This window comes from Podarcis gaigeae (assembly GCF_964106915.1).
Source record: "Podarcis gaigeae genome assembly, chromosome: 3".
Classification (NCBI taxonomy): Eukaryota; Metazoa; Chordata; class Lepidosauria; order Squamata; family Lacertidae; genus Podarcis; species Podarcis gaigeae.
In genome coordinates, this window is record NC_139680.1 from 36,375,857 (window position 1) to 36,395,410 (window position 19,554).

Below are 19,554 nucleotides of genomic sequence, written 5' to 3' on the forward strand. Positions count from 1 at the left end.
CCCAATATGGCCCGTAATTCTGCCTGCATGAATATTCCTTTGCTCACATAGGGAGAGTGGCAGGGGGAGGAACTCCTCCACACACAGGTACTATGCCTCTGGTGAACTGAACATGAACCAATAGAATTTTAATTCTCGGCCGTAATTTGAGAAACACTGCAGCACGACAAATGTAATTCATGTTTGAAAAACAAATATCTATAGCTAGAGATACCAATATTGCGATGAAAACCAAGTGCCATGACACAGTGTCAAAAAAACAGGGTTAATTTGAAGAACACTTGCTGTTTAAAACCCAAAGTCTTAGTTCCCTGAATGAGAAGACTCATGCAATTTAACTTCTGGCTATAATATATCTGTCGCTCTGTGTGTGCATGCACGTGTCACAAACTTTTCGAAGACCTCATTCTCCTTTCCTTTGATTTTTTTTCTCTTGTCAATTTACATTACGTAAGGCAGAACACAACATCTTAAAGACATGGCCCATGGTTAAGCACCAGCAGTAGCCAAATTGTTCCCACAGCATTCCAGTGTCAGCTGGTTTAATCGGCAACAATTGCAGTATTTAGAGAAAAGAATGAATGCTATAAAGCAAACATGGGGAGAATTTTAAGAATGAAACTATTTCCAGGGCTGTATCTACTACATTTGCTCTATCTGTCCTTGCTTTCTGATGAATGTTGTACTTCTTAGTGCTACAAATCCTATGCGCTTCAATTCTTCTGCTTCATATATATTTATTTTGTACTTTTTTCCAAAATAACCTTTGCAAGGTAAAGACTTGAGAAAATGTACAACAAAAATAGTAAGAATATATATGTAAAAACCACAAAACCTAAGGAAGTTATGCAGCAGCAGCTAGTGGTTTCACAAAAAGTAGGCCGATTTTTGAAACTATTCACAGGAATAATTCTATACCAAACACAATAGAGAAATAAATTTTGTAATAATTCTACTACATGTGAAATAGATCTTTCATTTCATAGAATTATAGAATTGTAGAGTTGGACGGGAGCCCAAGGGTTATCTATTCCAACCCCCTGCAATGCAAGAATCTCAACTAAAGCATCCATGACAGATGGACAGATTTTCTTACCACATACCTGGCCGTGCTTCGCTGTTTTCCTCTATTGTTGAATTGTTAGTTTTGTTTGTTATATATATAATAAATTATTTAAAAATTCTTCTACATACAACAAAATTTACAAAACAAATACCGCTCAAAGGTTTGCAGGCCCACTGAAATTAAAGTAAGGTCCATTCATTTAAATGGGTTCACTCTGTGTAAGTAGAATGACTGTTGACCACAGCCCCATAGGGTGTAATCCTGTGACCCCTGGGAGGATGACATAGGAGCCATAGGATGCACCAGAGCTTCTGCTCTGGTGTGGGTGGGTGGTTGTGGGAGGGAGGGAGGGAGGGAGGGAGGGAGAACCAATGTTGGATCCCTGCCATTTTGGCAACTTTCTCAACCCTGACCCAGCCAGGGAGCCCTGACATTGTTGATGTAATTTTGATCTGTTTTAGTATTTTAACTTTTGTATGTTTTCAAGTATGATTTTGAGTTTTTTCCTCAACTAAGTGACATATGAATTTTATGTAATAAATAAATTATTTAACCTGAAGTACCCACATCAAATTACTAATGAACCCATAACATCCATATAAGTCTGCAAAGGTTGCAAAGTAAGTATAGTTACATCATTCACAATCCTTGTGATATTTCCTTTCAGCCTTACTGTACCCCATCAACCCGCTTTGGTTTTTAGTAGCTATAGTGATTGGAAAAGAAGTAGCTGTACACTGCACTTTGGGTTTCCAACTTTCACTATGTACTGTGTTTCAGCAAAAATTAGGGTACTCTGGATCCCAGATCAATGTCCACTAACTAATGAAAGCCAATTTTCAATATGCACATCTATTGTGAGACAGCAGCTAAAGTACCACTTTAACAGCTCCTTTATTCCACCATCTCGTGGCTCATAAACTGCATCTTAATAAGCCTGCATGTAAGTGCACTAAAAGATGACCTTCACATAGGAAGAAGAGCACTGTCGACCAGAGCAACTTTCTTCAGCAATGTAAGATTCCCCCCGCCATGTTACTTTGTGACTTACACATTAACCTGATAACTACAAGAAGTTGAGTTATATTCAGAATCTCAGTCAAATTATATATCAAGTAACAACTTCTCCTTTCTGTAATTTGGAACACAACACATATTTGTCTCACTTTACAGGTCAGAGACCCAAAGGGAAGCCATCCATCTGAGCCCATCTTATTCTTACCAAATCATTCTAATAGTACCTTCAATCTATAGCAGGGGTGGCTAACTTATAGATCTCCAGATGTTGTCCTGGCCATTGATCAGGAATGTTGGGAGCTGTCATCCAGCAACATCCCCAGCTGTGATCTAAAGACCACTTTATGGAATGATATTGTAGTATATGGAGTATGTGAAGAACGGTTGATTTGCCATGAATATACAGACTGGCTGATAAGTGTAACAGCTGTTCAACTGATAAACTTGCAGCAGACACTCTTGTCACAGTTGATCACAAAATAAAACACACAGGGCAGTATTCAACTTATGAAGACTTCCACTTACACAATGGGGTTTCATCATATGCCCCTGTGCCCCCTGAAATTGACTCGGGGAGGGGATCAGGAGAGCTCCCAAAACGGGGTGTGTGGGAAAGGTGATTGTTCCATCTAACAAGCCAAAACGCCTGCACTGATGGAACAATCAGAAGAGTGCAGTGTTGGATTCCCCCTCTGGTTTCAAGTTCATTTCCATGCCAGATTTGAACAGATTATGCACTCCTTATGGTCAGAGCCTACAGACAAACAAACATAGAGCTCAATACTGTATAGCAATATGGAAGGATTTTTGCAAGAACCTATTTTCACAGGCAAAAAAATCTTGGCATTTGCCTTAAGTATTTACAAAACCAGTTAGGGAGAGATGGCAGTCCCCATGAGCTTGTTCTCCATCCTGCCTCTCCCTGGGCCCATTTGAGCATTCTTCCTCAAGTAAAGTATTGGGACCCTTTCTTGATAGTTGTAAGAAGTGATAAAAAGAAGTTGAAGGTGGTAAAAAGTGGTGACTGCCATTTTTTATTTATGCAGGCTGTTGTTGCATGCGGGTGGCGCTGTGGGTTAAACCACAGAGCCTAGGGCTTGCCGATCAGAAGGTTGGCGGTTCGAATCCCCGCAACGCGGTGAGCTCCCGTTGCTTGGTCCCTGCTCCTGCCAACCTAGCAGTTCGAAAGCACGTCAAAGTGCGAGTAGATAAATAGGTACCGCTCCTGTGGGAAGGTAAACGGCATTTCCGTGCGCTGCTCTGGTTTGCCAGAAGTGGCTTAGTCATGCTGGCCACATGAAGTGGAAGCTGTATGCTGGCTCCCTCGGCCAATAAAGCGAGATGAGCGCCGGAACCCCAGAGTCGGTCACGACTGGACCTAATGGTCAGGGGTCCCTTTACATTTTACTGTTGCATGCATCTCTCTGAAGCCATTTATCATTTGCTGTTTAGGAGGGCATCTTTCACTTTTCATTTTTACCTATGGTACAAAAATAATATGCTGGCTTTGTAACATCCCCCTGCTGCATGCTGTAATATATCTATTGACTTGGCTTAAGGGGCAGCTGAAACTAATGAATTTGCACCAACTGGCAGCTAAGGAGAAAAGTGTAATAGATGGTCCCCATAAATTCTGCATATGCATATAGTGATTCATAGAATTTGTCTTTCCATGGGAACTGATTCCTTTTGTTCTCAACATTTACCTATGTCAAGCTTTCACAACTGGATGACTAGGTATTTGTTTTGTATTGTTTTTAAACTCTTCTGTCTCTTCTGCAACTATTTTAAACTGCTTTTATTATATTTGGTACATTGTCTTGGGACATACATGTAAGGCAAGTAATAAATACTACTAATAATACATATAAACCTACAGCTGTCAGGCATAAGAACTGTGGTAACATCAGCCACCAAACCCAGTCCCATACTCTGAAGTAGCTTCCTTTTGTATTCTTCAAATGGATTAGGCCACACAATCCAAACAAACAGGAGAACAAGGAAAGAAGAAGCATATGAATGTCACCCGGAGACTGATAGGAATGGGATTTTACATCCTACAAAACTATGTGTGCAAATTAGAGTTTATTATGCCAAAATAAATTTCAACAAGCCTGGAAACTATTGGTTGCTCATCTTTAGGGATAAATTGCTCAAAAACATAGTGAGCCTGAAACATTCTATTGTGATACTCTTTTCAGAGAGACACTCTTATCTCTAAGGCATCAAAATACAAAGGAATCTATAAATCAAGGTTTTGCCAGTGACTTGAATAGAATGTAGATTGCTCTCATAAAGTGGTTATTTATGTAGTCTGGCAATGTAATGTGTCTGAAGTTCTCATACAAAAAAAGTATATGAAAGCTAAGTATAATGACTGCAGCTGTGTGGCTTTTTGGGGTTTTTCAGGGGGGTTTTAATAACATGCCTCCAGATTCTCCAACTCAGTAGTTTACTCTGGCCCAGCATATTTCTTTGTGGAAAAATTAAGAAGTAGCTCTCTTATTCCCCCCCCCCCTAAATGTGTTTCATGACATCCTATGTAAAATTGACATCATGGCTAAGCTGTAAATTATTCCAGTTTATTTAGAATATCCTCATAGCAATCCAACTAAGTTAGTTCTTGGTATGAGCTTTCGTGTGCATGCACACTTCTTCAGATACAGATGTGTATCTGAAGAAGTGTGCATGCACATGAAAGCTCATACCAAGAACTAACTTAGTTGGTCTTTAAGGTGCTACTGGAAGGAATTTTTTTTGTTTTGACTATGGCAGACCAACACGGCTACCTATCTGTAACTCATAGCAATCTCTCAAGTTCATTTGGTGATGAGTCTGGGACTATTTAGTAAAGTAGGTTCTAATATTTATCACACTGTTTTAACTTTCACAGATTAAAGAACATCTTGCAAAAGGACAGAGGACACTGGCAGGTGAAGGAATGTCCCAGGTGACAAAGACCCTTCTGGATTTAACTCAGAGGAAGAATTTTTATGCTGGGGATCTCTTGGTTTCTGTGGAAATTCTCAGAAATGTTACAGATACATTTAAAAGAGCAAGCTACATTCCAGCTTCTGATGGAGTCCAGGTAAGTGAAACTAGTAGTAGAGCATAGCTAAGTAGCCATAGCTAAGTAAGTAGAATGTTCTTGGCATCTCCAGTTAAAATGATCTCTAGTGAGGAGAGCAGCTGCCTGAGATCTTAGAGAGCTGCTTTCACTGAGAGGACCAAATGCTGAACTAGATCACTCTTCTCCAATATGGTGCCTTCCATCTGTTGTGGACTACAACTCCCATCTGCCCCAGATAGCATGACCAATGCAGGGAAGGAGAGTAGGAGAGCTCAGCTTTGGCAGTAACGTGAAATCTGTTTCTGCATTCCACATTCTGTTTTTACATTCACTGTGTAGTGAATGGCCACTAGGATTAAAGGCACGACAGTTTCCATTATTGCTGACATGTAATATTTGATAAGAAATTGATGCTCTGTAACTGGCATACCGGCCTTCAATACAGACTCAATTGGTTGCAAAGCCAGCACAATTAATTGTTTTGTCACACTGAGCTATGAGATAGCTGGAAGTGCACCACCTCCTGAACATATGTGCTGATTCAGAAAGTCTTTGTATCAGGCATTTAGGCTGCAGCAAAAGCAAACATAACAATGGCAACATCGTTAATTTGACACCGTTTATCCTAGGTACTTCAATCTGATAAAGCCACATCCTAATTAGTGTTAAAAGAGAAGACAACAAAGGCTGCTTTAACTCAACTCTACAGCCAGACCCAGACAGAGAGGATAGTAGTTTTGCTCATCCTTAAAATAAAATTAAAAAACCCACTGTGGGCAGCATGAGAAGAATTTAAGATAAGCCCCAAAGCTTCTCTTTTCCAACATTCTGTTTCCTGCAGTGGCCAACGAGATGCCAGTGGGAAGCTCACAAACAGGCACATGAAGGCAATAGCCTCACACTGCTCTTCCCTGGTGACTGGTATCCAGAGGCGTGCTGCCTCTGATCTTGCCGGTGGCGCAAAGCCATCCTGAATAGTAGCCACTGAGAGCTAGCTAATCACAAGAGACATAATCTTTCTTAAGCACACCTCCTGTATCAAAACCTAAAGCAGAATGTTAAGTAGTAAGAATGGCCATGAACGCTAGTGTCTGGTGGTCCCAGGATATAACCTAAAGGCACATGAGACCACCAACTTGCTGAAATTAAGCAGGTTTGAATCTAGTCAATGTGTGCATGGGTGATTGCTTGGGAACCATATGTACACCGCCTTGGGTCTCATGATGGAAGAAAGGAAGGATATTAATTTAAGGGAATAAATAAATAAAATGACCATCCATTAAGCTACTCAGAATACATCATGCAACTGTCTGCTAGGACAATAAATTATTTTAATTAGATGATAGCAGTGTGACTTTAATTGAAGTCTATGAGGGGAAAGAACTTCATGCTAGCTAATAACTTTGAATATATGGACTGCATTTTTCTGGGTTTCCTGTACTCGGCTTCCTGTACCAAACTTTTCCTTTTAAAAAAAAAACACCACAGAAATTTGCATGTCAATCCTGCACAGAATGGACATTATATTGGCTATTTTCTGTAGTTTAAGATTTCATCTTGAACTACTGTCATTAAGAGTTTAGGGCTTTTTAAGTAAGCAAGAAAGTACCTCCCCCAATACCTCCTGGATGCAAACTTTCTTTCTACAATGGCAAATAAATGACACTGCCGGGGCTAATACAGATGTGCTGGTTTGTTTAAGCATGGCTGGATGCAGGATTGCATGTTCTTTACCCACAACTCCTCAAACCCTACCTGAAGACAACTGATATCTTGATGCTGACCTTCTTGATAAACCCAGGATCTGAAACCATACAAATATGAACACATTTGCAGTGTTGTTTCTGCAGCATCCTACTGTATCCCAAAGTCAAATGTTGAGCATGCATTTAACACTGGCCCACACTTGTGGTTTGTTTTTGTTTTTCTGACAAAGAATCTTAGAATTGGAAGGGATCCTGAGGGTCATGTAGTCCAGCCCCCTGCAATGCAGGAATCTCAGCTAGAGCATCCATGACAGATGGCCATCCCGCCTGTTTAAAAACCTCCAAGGAAGGAGAGTCCACCACCTCTTGTGAGAGTCTGGTTCTACTGCTGAACAGCTCTTACCGACAGAAAGTTTTCCCAAATGTTTAGTTGGAATCTCCTTTCTTGCAACTGGAGAAAACAAGCATGCTCCCACCTTCATGTGAAAGCCCTTAAGATATTTGAAGATGGCTATCATATCTCTTCTCAGTCTCCTCTTTTCCAGGCTAAACATATCCAGCTCCTTAAGCACTCCTCATAAGGCTTAGTTTCCAGGCCCTTGATCATCTTGGTTGCCCTGCTCTGCACCCATCCCAGCTTGTCAACATCCTTCTTAAATTGTGGTGCCAAGAAGTGTGTGGTGCCACACAGTATTCCAAGTGTGGTCTGACTAAGGCGGAATAGAGTGGTTCTAGTACTTCCCTTGATCTGGACACTATACTTCTGTTGACGCAGCCTAGAATAGCATTACCTATTCATGTGTCTCAGCTTGCTAAGCACCTATACTTGAGGCATAAACTGAAAAAAGAGACAGAAAACAGATGTTGCTGTAAATTGACTCTGGCTGTAGGATGTTTCCATCATCTGTTGCAGAACTTTCATTAATGATTCATGGAAAAGTGAAGAATTAAAGTCAACCAAGTTGATTAGGCTCTTACCCTGCTTTTTTTAAAAAAATGCTTCAAATGTTCATAGAAACACAACGGCATAGATCTTAAGTTCCCATGAGCTGAACTCTGCTCACATTCTTGTATATGGGGGGGGGGGGGAGCGCTTTTTTTTTACTTTTTTCTTTTGCAATTCTCTGTTCCTTTCTATAGCCCCTATATCCTCTGGAAATATGTTCTGGAGGTTTTCATGTCCATCAAAACAGTGCAGGGTGGCAGCACAGGGGCAAGAAAAAGGTCAGGGATTCTTTTTCAGCTGGAATTCGCTAGAACTCAGTTCCATTGCCATTATAAAGAGAACAAGGGAGGCGTTCATGGTGAGTTCTGGCACCTCTTTTTCTAGAAAAATAGCACTGAGAAAGGTACAAAGAAAATCCTCCTTCCCACTTCCACATGCAGAAAGTGCATATGAACAGAAGGGAAGCTTAAGATTGAAGCCAGAGTTGGCTACTGTATTTTTCGCCCTATAGGACGCACCTTTTCCCCTCCAAAAATGAAGGGGAAATGTGTGTGCATCCTACGGGGTGAATGCAGGCTTCAGGAAGCTATCCGGTGGGAGTTCCCGCCGGGCTCGCAAGGCTTGCGGGCAGCAGCCTGCAGCCCGAAGCATAGGGCGTGCTCCGGAGCGCACCTCGGGCTTTGGGCAGATGTCCGAAAGCCTTGCGAGCCTGGTGGGAGTTCCTGCCAGGCTCGCAAGGCTTGCGGATAGCAGCCTGTTCTGGGGGTTGGGGTCGGGGGAAGCTTGGGCTTCCCCTGCCCCAGCCCCATGGCTGGGGGGGGAAGTAATTCCCCCCCCAAAAAAAACACCTAGGTGCGCCCTATGGGCCAGTGTGACCTATAGGGCAAAAATACGGTAGTTAGTTAGTTAGTTAGTTAGTTAGTTAGTTAGTTTCCAGTATATATATTTTCCATAATTCGTTATGAAAGTAATCACAATATTCATAATAGAATAATATTTATGAGAACATGAAATCAACAGTAAAATAATGACACAAATATGCACATCTAAAACAATTACCTTTGATCAAACAACAAATAATCATCACAGGCCATTTTCATACTTTAGAAGGCCTAGCAGAATAAGAATCTTGTCAGCTGGTGATGAAAATTAGCTAACGTAGTGCCAACCTAATCTCAGGAGAAAATGTGTGCTCTTAATCAAAGTTGTTGCTTTAATTCTAAATCTTTCTCTTTAAAAATTCTACACGTGCTTTAAGCATTTATATTTATTGTCCTTTAAGCAGTTAGACACACTTTTATTAATTCAGTTACAAATACAATGCATTTGCACACACAAGAGATTTTAGCTTGCAAACTTCCCGACAAGTTACTGGAAATATTTCTTAGTGGTATGTTATGCCTTATATAGCTGTAGTAAATGTTATTTTAAAATTGTAGCACAGTTCTCATAAAATTGGTGTGGATGGTCTATTCACAAGTATTTTGGATAACAATCAGAAGATATTCCTTATCTGGGGCAACCATGATTTCATGGTCCTTTGATCTAATCCCGAGAAAGGTTAGATCAGTCTGGGGATCAATAACTCTCACTGTGCTTTTTGCTTTCATCATGAGCTGATGAAGGAGACCAGCGTATTGTACTGTAGTTGAGTTGTCAAGAGTGGTTCTGATTGGGATGCCTTCTGCATTTACGACAATAGTTCCATTAACTCTTTTATGTGACTGGATCCTTTTTAAAGTTTCTTCTACCTCTGCCACTGCTCAGCTGGGAAGGCTCAAAGGCCTCCATTTTCTAAATATCTCAAGAGTTGTACCAAACTTCTAAGTGCCCAAGCAATGCCTAAAATTGATTTGAATAAATATCTGATAAATATTTAAGTCACAAAGTCTAGTTTGTCTTAATTCTTTGCAAACAATTATAATGCATGATTAAAACATGTTCCAACTCGGGTGTTAAAAAGGAGCAACCTGAGTGGTCCACCAGCTTTTCAGGCCTGAAATTTGAGAAAGTGTCATGAAGAGAATAAAATGGTGGCCTTGATAAGTGTGGCTAGTCAAAATTTGTGGCCACAACTAAATACCTATTTTCATAGATAGTATGGTGAGGCTGAAAGGGAAGACGCGTACCCAAAAAATTGAGTACAAGATAGTTTGGATCTGAGACCCAAATACCAAGCCACATATTTGACTCCACATAGCATCCCAAATCATCAGTCTAGCAGAAAGCAAAATGCGTAGGCTGGGAGATAGTTCACCTATTGCCCTGCTCTTCTCACCCCACCTGCCAACCTAGCAGTTTGAAAGAATGTCAAAGTGCAAGTAGATAAATAGGTACTGCTCTGGCAGGAAGGTAAATGGCGTTTCCGTGCTCTGCTCTGGTTTGCCAGAAGCAGCTTAGTCATGCTGGCCACATGACCCGGAAGCTGTACGCCAGCTCCCTTGGCCAATAAAGCAAGATGAGCGCCGCAACCCCAGAGTCGGTCACGACTGGACCTAATGGTCAGGGGTCCCTTTACCTTTACCTCTCACCCCACCACACACCACTTCCTAACTTCATCTGCCCCAACTGCCTTTCCTGTCAACCCCTGCCCAACAAAGAGCTGGGGTAAAAAAGTGTGAGACTAGCAGCGCCATCCCATGTTCCCCTGGATGGCTTTTGGCAGAATTAGATTCTCTAAGCTGGAATCTAGCCCAGAATTCATCAGATTCCAGCATATCTCTTTAGAAACAGGCCCCAGAACAACTGCTATGTTTCTAGTATGTCCTGCAATGCACATTGATTACATCATGACATTAAGTTGATTCATAACACTTTGCAGTCTTTGGATATGTGCAAGGAGTTCATAAAGCTTAAAAAATTTTTTTTTACAAAGCATGCTAAGTATTTAAGTATAGGGAAGGTAAACTATGTCAGCAATGGCACACATAAATGTTTGTGGGCCATGCCAGGTCTTGCATGTGTGTGGTGAGGATGCATATTTGAGGTTCAGAGATGTTGGCATTGCATGCACCAAAGTCTCTGAAGCAGCATGCACATCAGTGATGGTGTCAGTCCTTGACATGGCACAAACTTCCACAAAGGTAATCATAATAATAATAAATTTTTATTTATACCCCGCCCTTCCCGGTTTAAAATCCGGGCTCAGGGCAGCTAACAGCAAATATAAAACATTGTTTAAAATGTGAATTTAAAACAGCATAGAATACAACATAAAATGCAGCATTAATATCAATAAAATTCAAAAATTCAGGGGTCATTTTTTTTGGGGGGGGGGAAACCCCAGTCAGTAGACATTGAATGATCACCAGGGCTAACTGGTCCTACTAGGGCCAGCAAGGATGTGTGGGAATAAGAATTTAAATGTCGGGTCCCAGAAAGGGTTTCTTCATAGAAGAGGAAAGGGAAAAGGGAATAGAGGATCAGGCTAAATCAAAGGTGGAATAGCTCTGTCTTACAGGCCCTGCGGAAGGAGATCAAGTCTGGTACAAGGACTGGTAAAGTCAAAATACAAAAGCCCACTAAACCCTTAACAATGTGCTCAGTACTTTACTGGGGGAAAAAATTTCAGATCCATTCCCACTTGTTTGCTGTAGTTGATAAAGGCCCAGCAGAGGTAACTTTGACTCCAGCTTTTCCAGTGATAATGGATTCTTTCCCATTTGTACAGCCCAAGAATGTGAAGGGATCCTTGGAGAGCTACCACATGTGTGCTAGATCGTTGCCCTTCCTGTCTCATTAAATAGGCCACTGGGGAACTGGCCAAGCAGGTAAAGGGAGTGGTCAGTGCCTCCTTACATACAACAAGTCAGGATCCTAGTATGCCTAAAGAAGGCAGTGTTAAGACCTCTATTGAAAAATCCTTCCCTGAATCCCACCATATTGGATAATTATCAGCAGTTTCCAGCGCTGCATTTCTGGGCTAGGTTACTAGAGCATGTGGTGGAGTCCCATCTCCAGGGGTTTGGGGATGAGATGGATTATCTAGATCCATTTCACTCTAGTTCCAAACCTGGTTGTGGAACAGAAGCCTCTTGGTCCCCTAGGTGGATGACTTGCACCAGGAATTGGACAAGGGGAGTGTGTGCCTGTTGGATCTACTGGACCTTTCAGCGGCTTTCCTTACCATCACCCACAGTATCCTCTCCATTCAACCCTTGAGCTCTCCCGAGGCCTATAAGCAAATCCACACTGGATTTCCCCCATGTAGACTATATGCAAACATTCAAGTGGAATATCTAGAGGAGCGGCAGGCAAGCCTAGTGGAATAATTCCACTGTCCACCCATGAATAGTAAGTAAAGGTAAAGGTACCCCTGCCCGTACGGGCCAGTCTTGACAGACTCTGGGGTTGTGCGCCCATCTCACTTAAGAGGCCAGGGGCCAGCACTGTCCGGAGACACTTCCGGGTCACGTGGCCAGCGTGACATCGCTGCTCTGGCGAGCCAGAGCCACACACGGAAACGCCGTTTACCTTCCCGCTGGTAAGCGGTCCCTATTTATCTACTTGCACCCGGAGGTGCTTTCGAACTGCTAGGTTGGCAGGTGCTGGGACCGAGCAGCGGGAGCGCACCCCGCCGCAGGGATTCGAATTGCCGACCTTTCGATCGGCAAGTCCTAGGCGCTGAGGCTTTCACCCACAGCGCCACCTGCGTCCCACCCATGAATAGTGCCTACCCACAAATAATATTATTCAGACAGGGCCTCTCATTTAGTACCATCAGTGCCCTAAAAAGGTAAAGGGACCCCTGACCATTAGGTCCAGTCGTGGCCGACTCTGGGGTTGCGGCGCTCATCTCGCTTTATTGGCTGAGGGAGCCGGCGTACAGCTTCCGGGTCATGTGACCAACATGACTAAGCCGCTTCTGGTGCACCAGAGCAGCGCACAGAAACACTGTTCACCTTTCTCCGGAGCGGTACCTATTTATCTACTTACACTTTGACCTGCTTTCGAACGGCTAGGTTGGCAGGAGCTGGGACTGAGTAACGGGAGCTCACCCCGTTGCAGGGATTCAAACCGCCAACCTTCTGATCTGCAAGTCCTAGGCTCTGTGGTTTAACCCGCAGCGCCACCCGCGTCCCTAGATGTTGCAAAATTCTTAATAGGAGAGAAAACAACATCAGCATTTGAGAATATGGGGGGGGTACCACTAATTCTGTTTTTTAGAGCTTGTTGGCTTAAAATCACATTGCTTTTTAGATGTTTTGCATTGTGCTAATAAGACATTTAAAGCTAAATTAAAATCAATAAGGCTCTCTCATTTTTAACATGAAAGCCTTTTCTTGTGGCCTTTAATTAACCTTTTAGAAGTATGGACACATTTAGGGGATCTCTGTGTTAGCCTTGTAATCTTTTATGCTTCCAGAGGTGTTGGGAAGGGAATAATTATAGAAATGAAGTTATCTCTTTAGGGAGGAATATTGTAGGTTAAGCTCCTTCTCATCTCATATTCACACTCTGTTTTATAATGGGCTATATATTACTGCTGTTCCAGTGATGCAGTGTAGGATATTAGAGGGGTGTGTTACATATTTTCTGGCAAATATATATCCCCAATGTAAATTCAATGAAGAGTTTCCCCACTGCCTTGATATTGAAGACTGGATTGAGTCTTTAGAATTGTCTATCCCATTTCTAATTAGTCAGTTTGCACTTGTGAATTTTCTAATTAAAGGTTTATTCACATTATGATGCCACTTAATGGCTTTCCAGCAATTTCGGAGAAGGGTTTTAACTCAGTTGTGGAGCACATGCAGGGCATACAGAATGTCACAGGTTCAGTCCCTGGCATCTCCAGGTATGGCTGATAATGGTCCCCTGCCTGAAATCAGTGTACACAGTCCTAAGCTAAATGGAAGAATGGTTTGGCATGATATGCAGCAACTTCCTATAGTCTATGTTCAGGAAAGGCCTCTTTGTTACCTGTTTTAAATCACCCTATAGCCCAAATTCAACCAACATTCAACTGGCATGCATCCAGAAAGTCCATCAAAACCTTCATTATGTGAAATCCTCACCCCAGTTCAATCCCCTCTAAAAATAAGTTATGAAGACAGGTGTTTGATATGAAATGTAATGGTAGTATATTACTAGACTGTTATGTACTGAAGTTCTCACCCTGGGCCAGCAGGGGGATACTGTAGATAGTTATGCAAATGAAGGATCGAAAGTGACATTCAGTGATTGGCTAGTTACAGAAAATGGTTACTGTTTCATTCTAGTGGAGCTCTATATAAGCAGGCTGACTGAGCTCCTCAGTTCAGTTCTGTTCCAGCTTACAAATAAAGAGCTGCTTTGGAAGAATCACTGTGTCATCTGATATGTTTGCCCACAACTTAACATAGACAATCCACAGTGTGTGGTGTGTCAGTTGCAGAAACAGGGAAGGTGAACACCACAGTGTACTAAGAGATTTTGTTATTAAAGTTTTGGCAACAATTGGTTTAGCTGCCATGTTGCCATGAATATATATAATTAATGGAATTAACATTGACAAACTTTAAGTATGTTTAGACGTAACTGCGGTGCAGAACTGGTTTTTTGAGTAGTTTTATGTGTCTTCTGTAGAAGTAGGGTACTACAGTGGCACCTCAGGTTACATATGCTTCAGGTTACATACGCTTCAGGTTACAGACTCCGCTAACCCAGAAATAGTGCTTCAGGTTAAGAACTTTGCTTCAGGATAAGAACAGAAATCAAGCTCCAGCGGCGTGGCAGCAGCAGGAGGCCCCATTAGCTAAAGCGGTGCTTCAGGTTAAGAACAGTTTCAGCTTAAGAACGGACCTCCGGAACGAATTAAGTACTTAACCCGAGATACCACTGTATGCACATACCAAGATTATATTGGTAGTGATGAAGTATTTAAACTCTTCTCTGCAGTAATATGCATTATGAATGATTACTTGGAAACAAATTCCAGGGTGTTCAAAAAGAGTCAGTGATCTTTAGCATGTGCTTAGGAGAGGACCTCCATTATGACATAATCTGGAGCTGCTTTCATGATGTAGTTGTGAAAGTGAAAACCTTTCCCCCCCACTTATAATCAAGTGTGAAGGATTGGTGTGTGTGTGTTTGATCATATGAATTTTAACTTTAATCAGCCACTGTGCAAAGTCACTGAGTGATGTGAAAAGCTTTCCTCCCCATGTGGAGATGTAAAATATGGAAGACAGAAAGGTTAGTATTTTAAATATTTATTCACACAATGCAGAAGGGATGTGCTTCAGCCTCCAAAGAGTATTCAGGATTTGAGCACAGATTTATTTGTGGTTTGGCACTCTCACGTCACATTCACAACAACGGGTCTAGACACAAGATGACCAGACTATGCCCTGGCTTTGAAAACTTAGATTTATTTTGACAGCTAATATTCAGAATACCAGCATGCCATAATTTCTGAAGAACTGAGGGCTAGATTATGCATCACAAACATTGAGTTTGTGTGCTTAACTCTTCCTGCATCTGCCTCCTTCCTCCCATAGTTTCTCCCTCCAGATCCTGTTAATCTGCTTGGATTTCTGGGTGTATGTATGTTATGTCACAGGGGGAAATGGACCCAGGCAGCAGATGAAGAAAAAAAGAGGCAGGTGGGAGAAAGGTTAAGACCCTTCTATCCACCACTTCCCCACCCCTAGGAAATCATGTTTACCCCCACATTGCTTTGCAGCCATTTGGCAGAAACCCAGGTTCCCATATGTCTTGTTCAGCCCTTAATGACACCTGTTATGAGGGTCAGTACAGTGCGTGGCAGCACCTTAAGCAGCCATCCTACTACTGCTCTCATCTGTCACTCCTACACCTCTCCTCCCTTACTTTTAAATTGTTTTGCCATTGACAATGTGGGGGTAGCATGGGAAGTCTCTCCACTTTCTGTGAGCGAGGGGGTCCTTCCTCAGAATGAGGCATTATGGGTAAGGTGGTCCTGGAGAGTGCCTGTGCCACTGCCACTTTGTCAGGACAACTAGAAATTCTCTTTACAGATTAGCTGGAGGTTTAAAGTTATTTTAGTATTTTTAGCTCTCTCTCTTTTCTAAATAAGCATTTCTAGCTGCTGAGGTAAAGCTAGTGAGAGCCGTGTGATGTAGTGGTTAAGAGCGGTAGACTCGTAATCTGGTGAACCGGGTTTGCGTCTCCGCTCCTCCACATGCAGCTGCTGGGTGACCTTGGGCCAATCACACTTCTCTGAAGTCTCTCAGCCTCACTCACCTCACAGAGTGTTTGTTGTGGGGGAGGAAGGAAAAAGTGATTGTTAGCTGCTTTGAGACTCCTTCAGGTAGTGATAAAGCGGGATATCAAGTCCAAACTCTTCTCTTCTTCTTCTTCTCCTCATGGTCACCTCAGCTATAAGACCTTGCCCTTAGAAAGATACATGAGGATGAGATGGGCACTTTGCAGAACACTTTGACAGGAGTCTTTCTCAGATGGGTGGCTGTTGCAGCAGTGGCCAGCCACGATCATCATCATCGTTTTTTATTTGTATGCCTCCTTTCTATAGTTAAAAAACAATGCTCAAGGCAGCTTGCAGCATAACAAGATTTACCTAATTACAAAAGTCATAAACAATAAATAAACCACATTAAAAAAATACAGAAGCAAATGGGAAACAATTTCCACATAAATAAAAATCTAAAACTAAGAATACAGCATTAATGTCACAGTTTAAAATGACATAGGTAAAAAATAACAGCAATTTAAACAAAAACAAAAACAAAATGGAGTCCGTTCTGCCCAGCAGCGGCGGTGGCGGCGGCAGCAGTCCTTTATAGAGTCCATCAGTCCCTGCCCTAGGCCAGGTGTTGAGTGGCAGGACTGGGGCCCTCAGGCACTGAGCAGCGGAGTAATGTTGCAATAATTCGCTGTTCCCCAGCTCCCACTGCTGAGGCAGTTGTCTCATTTCACCTCATGATAGGGCCAGCCCTGTCTAGCAACATCTATTTTCATTTTGAAAAGGTGATTGGAACAGAAGGAATATAGAATGAATATATTGTGTTCACGTTTGGTTAAGCACAGTGCAAAAAACAGTACAGTTTGGCTTCTTTTTGACCTTGGATCAATCTGAAGGCCTGCATTTTAAAATGTAAATAGTAACAGGATAATTGACAGACTATGGATAAACCTGGATTACTTATTAAAAAAAAAGTTATCAAAACTGAGCCCAACTTTTACAGCTAAAGATAGAAGTGGTATAAATGGATTGAAGTATTTATTGTGGTTAAAAATAGAGTTTTGAGAATAACTTGAAAGAAACCAATTGACAGAAAATGTGGTATTTAAAAGCTACCTAGTACAATCCTAGATGTGGACTGTCCAAGATGTGGTTCATGTAAATATATTCCAGTAAGCAGGCTATAGAAACTAATAACTTAAGCTCAAAAAGGTTGAGAAAAGTATATTTTTATATTTCAGTTTCTACTTCTGACAGAAAAAAGTGTGTAATGGCATTTACAAGGCTGAAACTTTTAATTGGTTTACCGGGTAGAATAGGATTGTGCTGCATAGGTTTGGTTTATTCATTATTGGCGGGCAATGTTAATTAATGAGACAAAATTTGTGAAGAAACGATTCAGGGACACAATTGTTTGCTCTTGTAGTTAAGACCATTTTGGTACTGGCCACATAACAGGGAATGAAAGACAAAATAAGAAAAATGGCCTTTCTTCAACAATGGATTGCAACTTTTGCTTAACAGATGGTAGCTTTTCTTAACACTTTAGAAAGGCCTGCATGGTTGTGATAACATGTGAACTGATTGCCATAGCTGGCAACCTCACTAGTCCATACAGTTCAATATACAAGTTTGTGTCCTTATAGCACTCCATCTGTTAAAAAAATCATTTTAGATAAGGGGATTTTTTTTTAACATACTCATTTTGAAATGTATGCAATGCATTATAAACCCATACATCCGGGGGATGGGATAAATGATAAATTTGCTTCCTAGAAAATCTCTCTCATGTGAGCATTTCTGTTACCACAGATGCTCATATTCTATCTTTAAGGTAACTGCAGCAGCCAACAGAATTTAAAATGACCAATGGAAACAAAATGTCCCTGATAAGTTCATTTGAGTATTGACAGAAGTATACTGGTACAGGTGAAAGCCAAAAGAAATCACAAACCCACAACTGTTATTTTTTACTTGGGCAGGGGTAGCCAACATGGTACCCTCCAGAGGTTTTAGACTCCCACTTCCATCAACCCCAACCAGCATGTCCATTAGTCAGGGATGATGGGAGTTGTAGTCCACAACGTCTGAAGAGCAGAACATGTGCTACTGCCAACAGAGGGGGACTCTCAGTTACCATGTTTCAGCTGCAAGCCTTATATAAAGTAGCATCATACATACTACAAAGTTTTTACTGCGTTGCATGCTATATATTTCTGTTATATAAGCTCATTGTCTTCTTGAATTTTCAGAACTTCTTTCAAATAGTTAGTAACCTTCTGGATGAAGAGAACAAAGAGAAATGGGAAGATGCGCAGCAGGTAAATTTGTATAGATTTACCAGTCATTTGCTGTTGGAAACTTTCCCCCTTACCTGACCTAGAGAGAATGACATTACTTGTGTGCATTATTTAAGTGGTTATTTATCATTGGATTAAAACAGGCAAATTATTTAGAACCGAATGCTTGTCCGAACAAATAGGTTTTCAATACCCACACACACTTGGAAAAGGAAGGTGCTTGTTGGACCACATTAGAGAGAGCATTCCAAGCTTTTGGTGCACCTACCTTTCTTACAGGTGATGAGACAGAGAGCATGGCATCTCTATCAAACTCATGGTTTGAACAGAGAGAAAGTAGTTCTTCAGCATTAAAGGTTAATGCCATGACTTTAAATTGAACTTGGCAATAAATAGATAACCAATATACATGACCTAAGTTCCCATTGTCTGTTTTGGCAGGAGATTCTGGACTTACGAAAGAAAGACCTTCAGATAGCACATAGTTAATCTTAGGAACTTTGTTTCTGCAGGACGGGTGGTGAACACTATCTTAGATGGGGATTAGACAAATTCATGGAGGTTAAGGTGATCAATAGCTATTATTCATAATGTATATATTTCAGGCATTATAGGTTCAGAGGCAGCATGCCTTTGAATTTCAGCTGTTGGGAAACAACAGTGGGAGAGGGATGCTGTGCCCTTGACACTTCTTAGTGGGCTTCCAATAGGCAACTGATGGGCCACTGTGGGAAGCAGGATGTTAAGACTAAGTGGGCATTTCTTCTGATCCAGCAAGGCTGCTCCTATGTAGTCATGCAGTCTGTGAAAATACATTTGCCAAGAGCATCCCTGTTTTACCCCAGCGTTGATAAAAATATGTTCAAATATAATTCCAAAGAATCCGACTCCTCCTCACATTTTAAAAGCTATAGCAGCCATTCATACAAGTATGTGTACATGGTGCATGCACATGCAGACAACCTTCACAACTGCATAAACTGCATGCATTTGAAATAGATATTCTTATTTTATCAAGCTTTGTACGGCTGCTGTTTTATTAATGCTGTTTTTGAAGCTGTTTCTTAATGTCATGGTAATGTATGTATATTTTAACTTTTTATTCTACTTTTGCTGCAAGTTGCCCTGGATGCCCTTAACAGGTAGAAGGAAAAGGCATAAGCTTTCAGTAAATAAATAAATCCCTGCCAAAAAGTTAGGACATTTGGCTCCTAAGGTTAGGAAAGTGGAAATCTGCCCAAAGACCTGCTCCGATCATAACGCGTTGAAAATGGACATGACACTA

At 41.5% G+C, this 19,554-nt stretch overlaps 1 protein-coding gene and 1 pseudogene across 6 annotated transcripts in view; one reads left to right on the forward strand and one right to left on the reverse strand.

Moving 5' to 3' along the window:
- The window catches only part of ADGRB3 (adhesion G protein-coupled receptor B3), a 455,754-nt gene that overhangs the window by 203,473 nt on the left and 232,727 nt on the right, over positions 1-19,554 (forward strand). For all 5 annotated transcript variants that reach the window (XM_083729828.1, XM_083729825.1, XM_083729824.1 and 2 more), the window contains 2 exons: positions 4,977-5,171; positions 18,222-18,290. In XM_083729828.1, the coding sequence (XP_083585954.1) occupies positions 4,977-5,171; positions 18,222-18,290 (264 nt within the window). The remainder of the gene's footprint in view (positions 1-4,976; positions 5,172-18,221; positions 18,291-19,554) is intronic.
- LOC310841161 (dynein light chain roadblock-type 2 pseudogene) lies at positions 9,122-11,467 on the reverse strand (annotated as a pseudogene). The gene is made up of 2 exons: positions 11,359-11,467; positions 9,122-9,564 (listed from the first exon to the last, which is right to left on the reverse strand). The product of its transcript is annotated as a dynein light chain roadblock-type 2 pseudogene (transcript).